The following is a 12,050-nucleotide window of genomic DNA, read 5'->3' as shown; positions in this document are numbered from 1 at the left end:
GACACACTTGAGGTAAGATCACAATACGTTTTTTCCTTGGTCCAAGTCATATGAACTACAGTGCCAGGAAGCTATGTGTTCATAATTATTACAAGGTATAATATATAATGTTTAAAATTGGAGAAAGCTAACTCTACATTGATATATATATTTAACATTCATTGAATTTTACTGAGAGAAAAAGAAAAGTCTTGAAAGGGTGGAAGCTGGAATTTTCCAATGAGACTAGAAAAGCACTGATTTCTCCTTGCTGCCCGGCCAGCCTATCCCCTTGGACCTGATTTTTTTAGGTGCCAGGAAAGCAAGAAAGACTTAAGTCAGAAGAAATTTCCAAGGGGAAAGAAAAATAGCTCGCCTGTTGTCCTCTACATTCACAAGCCGTTCTTAAATCTCTTCTCTATAGATTGTTCGCAGTGGGGAGAAGAAACCCAGCTCTCAAAGGATTAAGGAAAAAAAGTCTCCTAAATAAAAATCAATTATTACCCCAATCCAAGGACTTAAGAGTCACCTGGCAATTTCATACCAAATAACAGAAGGATGTAAGAATTTTAACAAATCTTTAATTTAGAAATCTGTTCACTCATGCATCTCATTCCCTTAATAGAAGAAATGATGCTCTCCTAACAACTAGGAGAGAAAAAAGAGCCCAGGAGAAGAAAGCTGTCTCCCCAAAACTTTTATTTACACAGATATTTTCTTAAGGTTATTGTAAGGCCTTTACCCAGTCATCCAGATTCTAAGTCAGCATGGTGACACTGTAAGAAAAAAAAATTTCTCCCCTTTCTCAGGAGCTTCCTAAATACAGTCAAGCACCTTTTATGGCAGGATTCCTACCAGACTGGGATGAGACTTGTGCTTTGCTTCCTTAGCTAGAAAACGGAGTGCTTTCGCAGGGTCTGTGCCATCTGAATTGCACACCAACCATATAAGGTAAGCAAGCCAGACATTAATATGCCTCACGATAAACAAGGAAACAGAGGCTGACAGAGGTCCAAGGCTCTCGGAGAGTGATGGCGAGTGATGGACATGGGACTAGGCCCCGAATCTATTGACATCTTGCCCAGGACTTCCCTCCTCCACAAGCTCAGCCTTCACAAGGGACTGCCTACCTCCACCTAATAAAGACTCAAAAATTTCGGTCTCCGTATTCCCAAAGGATATAATCAATTTACAACACATACTGGTCTAGGAAAGTCAGCACTGATGCTACTACACGTATTTAGAAAACACATGCAGAATTTTTTAGTGTCTCAAAATATGTCACCTGTTACTGAGAAAAGAAATATCCTTTCTATCTGGGAAAGAATAAAATGAATTGAGAAGCATTAACCATATGATACTGCAACATAATTGAAGATAGTTTTCTTTTTATTATGACTTCATTTCCGTCTCAAGTACCCTTCTGAAAAAAAGCATTTACATCATCTCTTCTTGTTCAATTAGGTTTCCAGGACCTAAGTAAAGATAAGTACTTCTCAGGATCAGTCCTCAAATGAGGACCCAGTCCCATTCTTTTTCACTCTAGCAGGGAGCTCTCCAGCTGACTGTTTTCAGCTATTACTCGGAAACCTGACATTCTGCAAGCAATGACTCTGACTTCTTCATTAAAGACATGGTTTAAATGGTTTTGTTTTTTTTTCACTGATGCAACAAATCAAAAAAAGTACAATAATAAAACACTAAGGATTATTTAGTAGACACCTTCAGATTTTCATATAGGATTTGGCTGAATAAAGACAGATCCTTTGGACATATGCAAAAACCATACATGAAAATTTTCTAGTATGTTATTTATTCAGCAAATCTACTGAAGTGCCTATTCTGTGCTTTCCTAACACGTAACTAACTCAAAGTTCATCAGTAATCTCTGATTAACTGATCAATTATCATTTGCAGTTGGATAGGCTTTATTGCAAAAATGTTCAGGATTTTTTTTAAAAAAAAAAAAGACATAAAAATACCTTTGTATGTCAGCTTTTAACAGTTTTGGTAACTATTTCATACAGAAGCTGACAATAATAACAGAAAATTAAAACTGCGCTAGAGCCACTCCTCTTTTTAAATTATAGCACCTTCCCTTTATCCACCCCTCATATATCCCACAGGAACTTCATAAGGTCACAATTAATGTTTAAAAAGTGATCATCAACCTAAAATATATTTTTAAAATTATTTAAATAAAGTCCAATGGCTGGTACAATACATATAGCTAAAATCTCATAAGAATTGAGGCCTAAACGAAGTGTCTGAGGGTGTGTCTGGTTATAAAGCTGAGAGTTAAAAAAAATAATTGAGTAAGAACCTGCTGGGACAGTACAAAGCATTACCAAGTCTCTCAATTGCTACAATATTAGCTTTCTACAGACTGGATCAGTCTGGCATGGTCACTTAAGTGATAAATTTAAGATACAAGTTTGAAATGAGTATCTTCTTTAAAAAAACATTCAGTTCCACAACAGCAGCACCTACATAATGCTGAGTTCTACTTTTGCCTTGGAATCAAATATATGTGCTTTTCTGCTTGCACAAGGACAGTGCTGGCATATTTTCTCTTTAAATTTCAAGTTTATCTTGAAATCAAAGGGAAATCAGTTTTATAAAATTCTATCTACAATATGCAAATGAGGAGCAAGGGGAGTCAGAGAGGAATGGAATGATCCCATTGCTTAAAAAAATGTCAGTCACATACATCAAAAACAGTTCTGCCTAAAGAACTAACAGGATTAGTTAAAAACAAGACTCAAGAGTTGTAAAAAATTTCTCAGTTGATATTATGAAGAATACATGTGAGGTAACAAGTTGACATCCAGATAGAGCCATTTATGAGGTCCCGACTAGGTCCTTACTCTTTCCTGTTAGAATTACACAAGTCTGTCTGCAAGAGAGAACTGGATCAAAATAATGGGATTGATGAGACCAAGTTGAGGACCTGCATGTGGGCAGGGGGAGGGGAACTTCAAAGAGCAAGATTTTCTGCAAGTTGGCTTAATAGTCTTGTTTTAGTGAAACTGGGTTGTTCTCATGCCTTTATGAATGAACAAGAAATTTCAAGGGTCATTTCGAAAAAACCTATCTGACTAAGGATCACACTTTTGCCGTAACAGTCATGCAAGGCAATATCAACTCCTGAAAGGTCATGTCAGCATGGCACCTGGGACACTTGAATTAGCATGCCAGTCAGTCATAAGATACCTAAATTATCTGAAGGGGGAATGGCAATCACTTCCAATTATTCTGACTGTGGTCCTTTTCCTACTTTGTAGCCATACAATTAAGATGAATCAAACAGCAGAGTCTGGGGCTCTGAGGAGCTTTCCCACATATCCTCTTGAGATTGCATTCAAATCTGAGATAGAATACACTTTCTAAAATTTAACTTCTCCTGAACTTAAGGTAAAGAGGAAAATTTCATGTACTTAGCTTCAAAAAGTAGACAACTTATAGTAGGAAATTTTAAATCATTAATCAGTAAGTCACATGAGATAGCTCCTCAAGGAAAGTGAAAAGACACTTAAAAATTCTGCTGAAAATATGAGCCAGAGTCTCTCTGCACGGAGTTAGTAAGTCATTGTCTTCCCATCGATGACTATTTCTGTGACTGTTTTCAAAGCTATGCAGTAGTGTGAGAGACAGATGGGTAAGCGTTGCCTTACTGATCAGATATGTTCACTTAGTTCCTTAATTCCAGATGTGAACGGTGACAAAAATCTAATTTTAACTGTAAGCAAACACAAACGTGGGTGGAAGCTGGTGGGGGCAGGTTAAGACAAAGTTCTAAGAGGGATAATTCTGCTCATTAAACGTCAAAATGTTGACCCCCTCCAGGTAAAAACCATACCACAGAAGTGAGTTGCTCAAAACAATTATAAAAGAATCCTGAAGCATTTTGAGAGCAAAAACAAGAAAAATAAATCTACTAAAAATAAGAAAAGATGATGAAATTCAAACACAGACATCTTCCTTTCCCACCTGAAAATCCATCCTGAGAAAGATCACAAAGAAGCCAACGACGCAGTCAGCAACACTCCTGCCCAGGTGTCGCTGCGGTTGGCGTGAGCCGAGCAGCAACGTCTGCTGTTGCTTCCTGCACTGAGTCTGCTGCTGTTCCTTCCCTGAGCAGCCGAAGAGAACCGAGACGTTTCTCTTCAGAGGTGTTAAACATTTGGGTTGCTTGAGGGACAAATGGAAGTTTGACACCTAAGACGAATAACCACAGTGCGTGAGGCCAATGGGAACTTTCACTATGTAAAGGCAGCCAAGCTCACTGTCTCACGGCTTTCAGGCACACAAGGGCCAGGACCCAGCACAGGAGACAACCAACTATGTAGTCCGTTTTAAGACATCGCCATTGGCCTCCAAGGATTTTCATAAATGAGACTCAGAGAAAGAAGGTCTTGGGAGTATGCTTTTAATAAACTCTCCAGGGCCCTTGCTCTGAAATATTTAAGAGGCTACCGCATCTTCTCACACTCAGTGAAAATGACCATCCCAAGCCAAGGTTTACTGTGCTTTAAGAATTCACACTGACACCAAATATGTTATTATTATAGGTGCTTTCTTGCTAGGCCCGCCTCATTTATCTGAACAAGAATTCTTATTTCAAATTCTATGAGACACCCATTCACAAGATTTCTAGTATAGACACACCTCTAAGAATTCCAGTTCTGGAAGGATGTAATTAGCCAATTAAAATTTTCCTTCAGATGGGGGGAAAAAAAAGCTTGAATGGCAAAAGTGGTTCTCCTGTGCAGGTAACTCTATATTTAGGTCATGAGTAAGGGCTGTGTGAGCAAATGTATGTCAGTGTTTGTCTTAAAAAGAGCAAATGCATACGGGATTGTTAAAACGAGCTACCAGCAGAAACACTCCTGTGCGTGCCAGTTGGCCATGGCTGGTATTCTCTGCATTATCTAAGGTTACAAGCAAACAGAAGATTCTGTGTGGGCAAGGGGCAGTTGGGTTTTCCCTCACCACCATCCCCCAGATGTTTTTCTAATCCTAACACCTGAGGGCAGCAGATACAGTAAACAAGGGGTTGTTTGTGATGCAAATCCAAGCCACAGGGCTGACAGGGGACCGCTCCCACCCTAAGTCCAAACACAAATGGTCACCCTGCTCCTGACACCCTGGATGCAAACCTATCACTGTGGATGTCCGCTGCACAAACACTCAGTCCTGCTAAGAACAGAGTTAAAGAGCAAGAGGCAGAAGTGTGGTTGGGGTGAAGAGGAGGGGTTGCCTTCCGGTTAAAGTGCTTTGGGACTTAGCATTAAAAACAGCTGTTACATATTAAAAACCAAAGACTGCGACCCACTTCGGCTGGACCCTAAAAGAGAAAAATTGAACATAGTCTTGTGGTTAAAACTGCAAAGCTTCTGGAACTGGGCAAACTGCAGAATACTGGCAAGAAAAGGTGCCTAAAATAAAAGTGTTCTAAAATGGAACAGAATAAAAGCAAAGCAGCAGATAGGAGGGGAAGGTAACTGTTTCCTAACCACACCCCTTTCCTCCACTCTACCCCCACCAACATTTATTCTGGCCACAAATCTTTCCTAAACAATGAATGACTGTTCAATTCACTGACCTCAAAATTTTAATATATACACTAACAATAAATACTTTCCATTCTATCAATTTAAAATGATTAGTATACTGAGGGGCTAGGGGAAAAGGCTGGTTTAAAGAGGAAGAGCAGCTTAATTTTCAGTATCCTTGGGAATAGCAATATAAATAACAATAGATTTTTATTCTATTGACTTTAAAAAAATTATTGCCTTGAAAGAAGAACTGGCTGAACTGAAGAACAAATTCCACAAATACTTATGAAGCATTAACTGTGTTCACAGCCTAAAAGTGTAAGATTATTTTAGTGGCTATTTTCTATTGTTACCAAGTCAGAGACTATAGCTTGATTTGTTGGAAAGATTATTTGTTATATTCTAAGAAGCCTTCAGCAAAAATCTTCAGTTATTTCTTATCTAAAATATAGTCTCCTTCCCCACCCCTTCAAAACATCAACAAGAAAAAAAATAGCCCAACTTTAAATTATCTGATATGCATGCATATCTAATTCAACAGAAACAAAGTCTCCTACAAATTTTAAAACTCAGAAGCATTTATCTGGGTGGTCTCTAAATGTTAAAAACTGTATTTGCTTTTATTAGTTCATTCACTTTTTAGGTAAGAGATTCATATGTACCACACACACATTTCTATCATTAAATATTTGAAAAGCCTTTTAAAATAAAATGTGAAATCACTATTTCCTATAACAACCATCATAAGATTTCCTAGATCTCCATTTTAGCTTCTAAGTGAAAATTGGAAAACTCTTATTCCCTGCTTAAAGAGGTCAAATATCTTTTTGAAATTCATGGGAAAAAATAACTTTTAAATCACAGTGCCCCCCAAAAAGTCGTCATATTTCCTAGATCGATCTCTTCAACAGCTGAGGGCCACAGATAATCAAGATAACCACAAATACTCTTTATTTGTTCATGACTGATTAGGAAATATTTCTCTTTTCTACTTTGGAGTATCTCATGGTTCCCAGATTCTGTCCACTGAAATATCAGTGACAGTACTTGCCCCAGATGCCTTCCACTGATTTTTTTTCTTTTCACTTGGTGAAAGCACTGGGCTAATAGGGCAAAGATACAGGTTCCATTTTACGATCCTAGATTTGACTCGCAGGAGGGCCAGTTAGACTGAAACATCATCCCCAAGACCCAAACAAATATGTTTTGCATTGGGGTTTGGGTGGCACAGGGGGAGTGAGGCCCAGAAAGAAGGTAAATATATTGATGGATCAGCAAAAATCCACCACTACCTCCAAACAGATGAACCTCAGGGAAAACTCCATTTCACATTCACGTACTAAACAAGTTACCCTTTGGATGTCTTCTGACTATATACATTGAGGTTTCCATGTTAACCATAATGTATAAGGCCGTTATAATGCCTCTACATTTTTAGAACTTAAAAGTTAACTGAGCCACCACTTAAAAATTTTTTTTTCATTAAGAGTTATTTTCAAGCTATACTTCTTAGCAACTGACAATAAAGTAAAAATAGCTCAGTGCCCCCCTACACCTAAACTGATTTTAAAGAAACATTAGCTAACACAATAAAATGAGCCACTGTTTTAAAAACTGAAGTAACATTCCCAATGTTCAGTTCCAAGTGAGCCAAAGGAATTCTGATTCTACAGAGCTTACCGACAGTGAAAGCCATAGACCACTTAGTTAATTGTAAGACTAAATCAATTTCTCTCTCTCATCAGAGTAGAAAGCATAACACTTATAAAATCATGAGTTTGTTGATTTAAATTCACTTGACATCATGATAGTTCATGATGTTTTTTTATTCATCTTAACCAATAAACCAAAAGCTAATATCCGAAAGTCAAAATATCAAAAAGTAGCACCATTTTAAGGCAGTCATTCCTTATAGCATGTCTTATTTAGCAACAACTGGTCATATATATAATGAGAGCATTTCCGGTAAGTTTAAAAAAACAAACATTTTGTCAAAAATACAAATTAATTAGCACTTCTGAAAATAATTTGCAACATCAGCATGTTACTCACTGTTCTTGGGATGGGTGGCGAAAGAGATCCATTTGACATGTATGGGTCATTATTCATATTTGGCATCATTATGTATCCAGAATAACTCGAATAAGAGGGTCCCTTACTGTAGAGACCTCCATCTGGATGCTTTCCTAAGAGAAGGCAAAGAACAATCAATAATGCTTTGACTTTCTTTTATAGCACTGTATTTTTCATTGAAAAGTTAATAGTTGTACTACAGACTTTACATAAAAGATTTGTTTACAAAATATTTTAACTGGGTTATTATGCTCTATTTTATATTGACAGTATTTACTCTCTTAAATGGCTTAGCAGTGAACCAGATGTTTTAAAAACATGTGGTTCAATTTACTTCCACTACTGACTGGTGTTTTTACAAAATAAGTGTTATCCATCTAACTTAATTTGCTCCAATACTAACTAACTGGACTAAGAAATACAGACACATGAAAAAAGGCATACAAACCTATAATATAAATACACTAGACTATTCAGCTATACACACACATATATATTTATACACTTAAAGTTACGCTCCACTTTATAGGCAAACTCAAAAATTCTACCTGTACTTCTGGCTTTCTGGAAAATTTCTAGATTTTACTGATGGAGCAAGTTGTGTCTAGCATATGGGCAACTACCCAAATTTATGAAGGGTTAACTCCAGGAGACTTCATTTTATGTGCTACATTTATATTACACTGCCAAAGAAAAGTGTGTTTGTGTGTGTGTGTTCACTGTATACATTTCTTCCCTTTTATCTGTGTATCTACTTTGTAGCTCAGAAGGAAGCTTGATATTACAGTTCTCTTCCTTTCTTCCCCTGGCTGACATGTATGTGCGAACCCTTCATTCTGGTCAGGCCAATTGTTAAGTAATTAAAGGAGAACAGAAATGCAGGCTATTCGACAAGGGAACCCTATAGATCACAGATTCTTTTAAAAGTCACATGGAGTTCTCCTTAAGTCTCAAAAAAATATATACAGGATTTTTACAGTTTTGAGCAAGCATCAGAAATAGGGAGAAAATCCATCACGTTTCATATGCATAGTTCTTAACTTCAAGATTAAAGTGTTATATTTTCACATATTAGATTATTCTTTATTGAGTTATATTTAGTCTGCACATATAGTGCTGCCTTCTCACTAAAACAAGAAACAGCAAACAAATGAAGGCCCACTTGAAACTATTCCTGTTGGAAAATAAATCGGTATAGACTGTCACTCTTTGTAAAAATGCATGAAAAAAAAAATACTAAAGATCTATGACAATTAGAATATTAGGGAAAATGAGGAAAAGAAAAATACTCATTACAGACATTTCTCTTCCATAAAGAATCTGGAAGCCAAAGGAAATTCAAAGGCCCTTAACTCATTCAGTTTTATAATTATGGAAATATGTATTAGAGGTAAGCAATAAGTTTTCTGGGTTTTCTTTACCATTTTGCTCAAACAATGGGCACAATCTTATTAAATCTGCTTCGAGTTTCTTGGATGCAAATAAAAATAGCAAAATGTACCAATATTCACAAATTGTACATGTTAAATAATAAAGTTGGGAGAAGTAGAATTAGTATCTTACCATCATCAGGATGTTCTCTGGCCTTGTCATGGTACGACTCCTGAGAGGTTTGTGCTTGTCTGGCCACCTACCAGCACAAATCCCCACCCCCAAAAGAAATAAAATTGCTTTAGAGTTTGTGACAATGATGATATAAGCGCATATCCACTGGTAACTCAAAAGAGGGGGATTAGATGCAACTCAGTCTACCTGCTTTATTGATCTAAGAGGGCAGGCTCGGACTGAGTCCTGGGAAACCTTTTCAGTGTGTTCCTGAAAACTACCTCTACAGTACTAGAAACTACAAACGACAATAATAACTGAAACGAACTTGTCAACAATCCACTCGCTGTTCTGACCACTGTTTACTAAAACACATCAAGACTGCTTGGACACCTAACATGATAGGAATTTGAGTTGCGGGGCTTGTTCACTTCAATAGCTTCTTCAACCACTATTTACTTCAGTCAGAGCTGATTAAAAGCAGGCTGAAATATCATCTTGCAACTGAAAATGACATTTTAAATAAAAACAAGCCCATGACTCACAAGCCTGGGGTCTTAGGCAATTGTCCCAAACCAATCACAGCAGGAGCTCCACTGCTCCTAAGCTACCCCATGGCTGTCAGTGCGAGCTTACAAGAGAAAAGTGAACTATTCTGTGGTTAAAGGAGGAAAACTTGAGAGTCGAGCTACAGACATCTAAAAGGTAGCCCAGCTAATATCAGCTCTGGTAACCACCATCCACCCAGACTCAACCACGTGCAAATCGGTGGTATTACCCCTTCACCATCTTCCTTGGGTTTGCCCCATGCCCACTTATCACCAGCAAAGATTAACAGAGCCCTAATACCTGAGTTCTGGGGCTTCAAACGCAGCGCCCTTCTCCCCAAGGCAAAAACACGTCGAAAATGTGAAGTGGGTGGCAGATTTATTTATAGAAAAAGGAAGGGCAAGGAAAACGGGCAGAAATTTGAAAAGGCTGTTCTACAAATATGAGTTTGGCCTCAAGTGTTTCAGAGGCTATTTGGTTCCTTGGACATGTGTCCTCCCAGTGACCTCCTCTCCCCGCCCAATACACAGTCACAAAGCTTTCAAGTGTAGTTAGGTATGCTCTGGGCAACCCTAGTTTCCCCCTTAAGTTGGCATGTTGAGATGAAAGATTCAGGGTAGAGAGAACATCCCAATGTTTTCCTCAGGAACCAGGCCCTGGGCCTTCCAAAACGCGTTACTCACCCCTGCCATTGGATAAAGAAGGTAATTCTGAGGTGTTCTTAAACTTGCTGTTTAAAACACAAAATGTCTCCGCCCCCAAAACCACAGGCTTTCTTTTTGGGGGCAGAAGGATGCCATTTAAGGAAAAAGAATATACCCTCCAAATTTCTTTGGAGGGAAAAAGCGTTGGTGAAACCATTTGAGTGTCAGGACTTTTCTACCGGATTTCCTCCAAAGCGTCTCCCAGTTGTTGAACAACGGTGGCCAGTGGAGTGTCCGGTATCAGGGTCCATCCGCCTCCCCCACCTCTGAAGCTCTCCGCGAGGCCTGAAATAGCCCTTCCGCGAGGTCCCGCTCGCGGCTTGCTCTCGCCAGCACCCACGTGTCTCTATTTACTCTACTCGGGTTACCAACGCTATCGCCCGCAGCGGGCCAAGAGATCTGATAAGCGCTTTCCACCCTCCCCTGAGTGGGTGCCCTGGCTTCCGCTGCCTCTCTCTGACTCGCCCTTCTTCTGCATAGATTTAAGGCCTGATTCGGGCCCAAACTTAAGCTTGCTTTTTTTCCCCTTTAAGTGGCGATGGATGGGGAAAACAAGCCGGTAGTGAGAGAGCCCTCCTGGGGTGGCTCAGCTCGGCGCGCCCACGGCTCCGGCAGCTGGCCCGGCGGCCGCGAGGACCCAGCTCCGCACCGCCCCCGCCGCCCGGGCGCGCGCCCCCTCCGCGGGCCGGCCGCGCGCTAGCCCCACTCGTAGGCAGTTGGGCCCGCCACCCCTTCGTCTCTCCCTGCGGCTCTGCTCGTCTGTACCTAAGCCTTTGGTGGTGTACGCACTTTTGCAGACATCTACCGAGAGATAGCGGGTGCACTTTGTTTTCCGTCCTACGGAAGAACTTCTCAGGAGCGCTGTTCAGACATCCTCGCCTTAATGCACCGCACCCCCTGAACCCCACCAAAAAGGCCGAAGGCGAAACGTCAGTGGGTTAAGCGCAGGTTCTCCTGGCCGCAAACCAACGGTTTAGTCACCGAACGCCAAAACTGATACACTTGGACGCTTCCCTGCACACCCCTCCACCCCACACACAGGAAGAACGCTGACCAGAAGCCCAGCCACCCCCCATCCCGCTCCTAGCAGACCTACCCGGGACTCGGGCTGCCCGGCGCCTTCCCTCCCTTCCTCCCTCGGCTCTTTCCCGGGATCCGGCACGCCTCTCAGGGATAGGGCAGCGGCCAGCTCACCTCGTGTCCGTTGCTCGCCGGGATGATTTCGGATTCGTTAACCAAGGAAGACTTGATGTCGGCTAAGTCACCTTCCTCTTCAGGGTGACTGATCTCGGCGAAGATCTTCTCCTTCTGAGGATCGCCCTCGTCCTTGAAGGGGATCATCTCGTCCGTGGCGCAGAGTTCCGGGTCCCCCCCACCGCCGCCGCCTGCCCCGGAGAGTTGGGGCATCCCGACCACTGTATAATCTCCGCTCCGCGGGGGGAGCACCCCAGGCAACAGCGGAAAAGAGAAGGGATCAACGAAAAGGGGGAGAGGAAAAGGAGAACTGGAAGGATGCGTCAGGGAGTAGAGCGGGCGGAAGCCGGGCTGGAGAGCGCCGGGCTGGCAGCCGGCAGCCGGAGCTGCTGCAGCGGCACCCGAGCCCCGGCGGCCGCCCGCGCCTTCCCACTCGGCGGAGACCGAT

General features: G+C 41.0%; 1 protein-coding gene across 1 annotated transcript in view; it reads right to left on the bottom strand.

The window, feature by feature from the left end:
• Nucleotides 1-11,815, bottom strand: part of LEF1 (lymphoid enhancer binding factor 1) — a 120,712-nt gene extending 108,897 nt beyond the window's left edge. Inside the window, exons 1-3 of the mRNA XM_052641939.1 lie at nucleotides 11,603-11,815; nucleotides 9,174-9,240; nucleotides 7,590-7,723 (exon numbers count right to left, since the gene is read on the bottom strand). Of these exons, the coding sequence (XP_052497899.1) occupies nucleotides 7,590-7,723; nucleotides 9,174-9,240; nucleotides 11,603-11,815 (414 nt within the window). The remainder of the gene's footprint in view (nucleotides 1-7,589; nucleotides 7,724-9,173; nucleotides 9,241-11,602) is intronic.
• Between the last annotated feature and the right edge of the window lie 235 nt (nucleotides 11,816-12,050).

Source organism: Budorcas taxicolor, chromosome 6 (genome assembly GCF_023091745.1).
Source record: "Budorcas taxicolor isolate Tak-1 chromosome 6, Takin1.1, whole genome shotgun sequence".
Taxonomy (NCBI): Eukaryota; Metazoa; Chordata; class Mammalia; order Artiodactyla; family Bovidae; genus Budorcas; species Budorcas taxicolor.
Note: the sequence above shows the minus strand (reverse complement) of the source record. Positions and strands in the feature narration are given on the sequence as shown.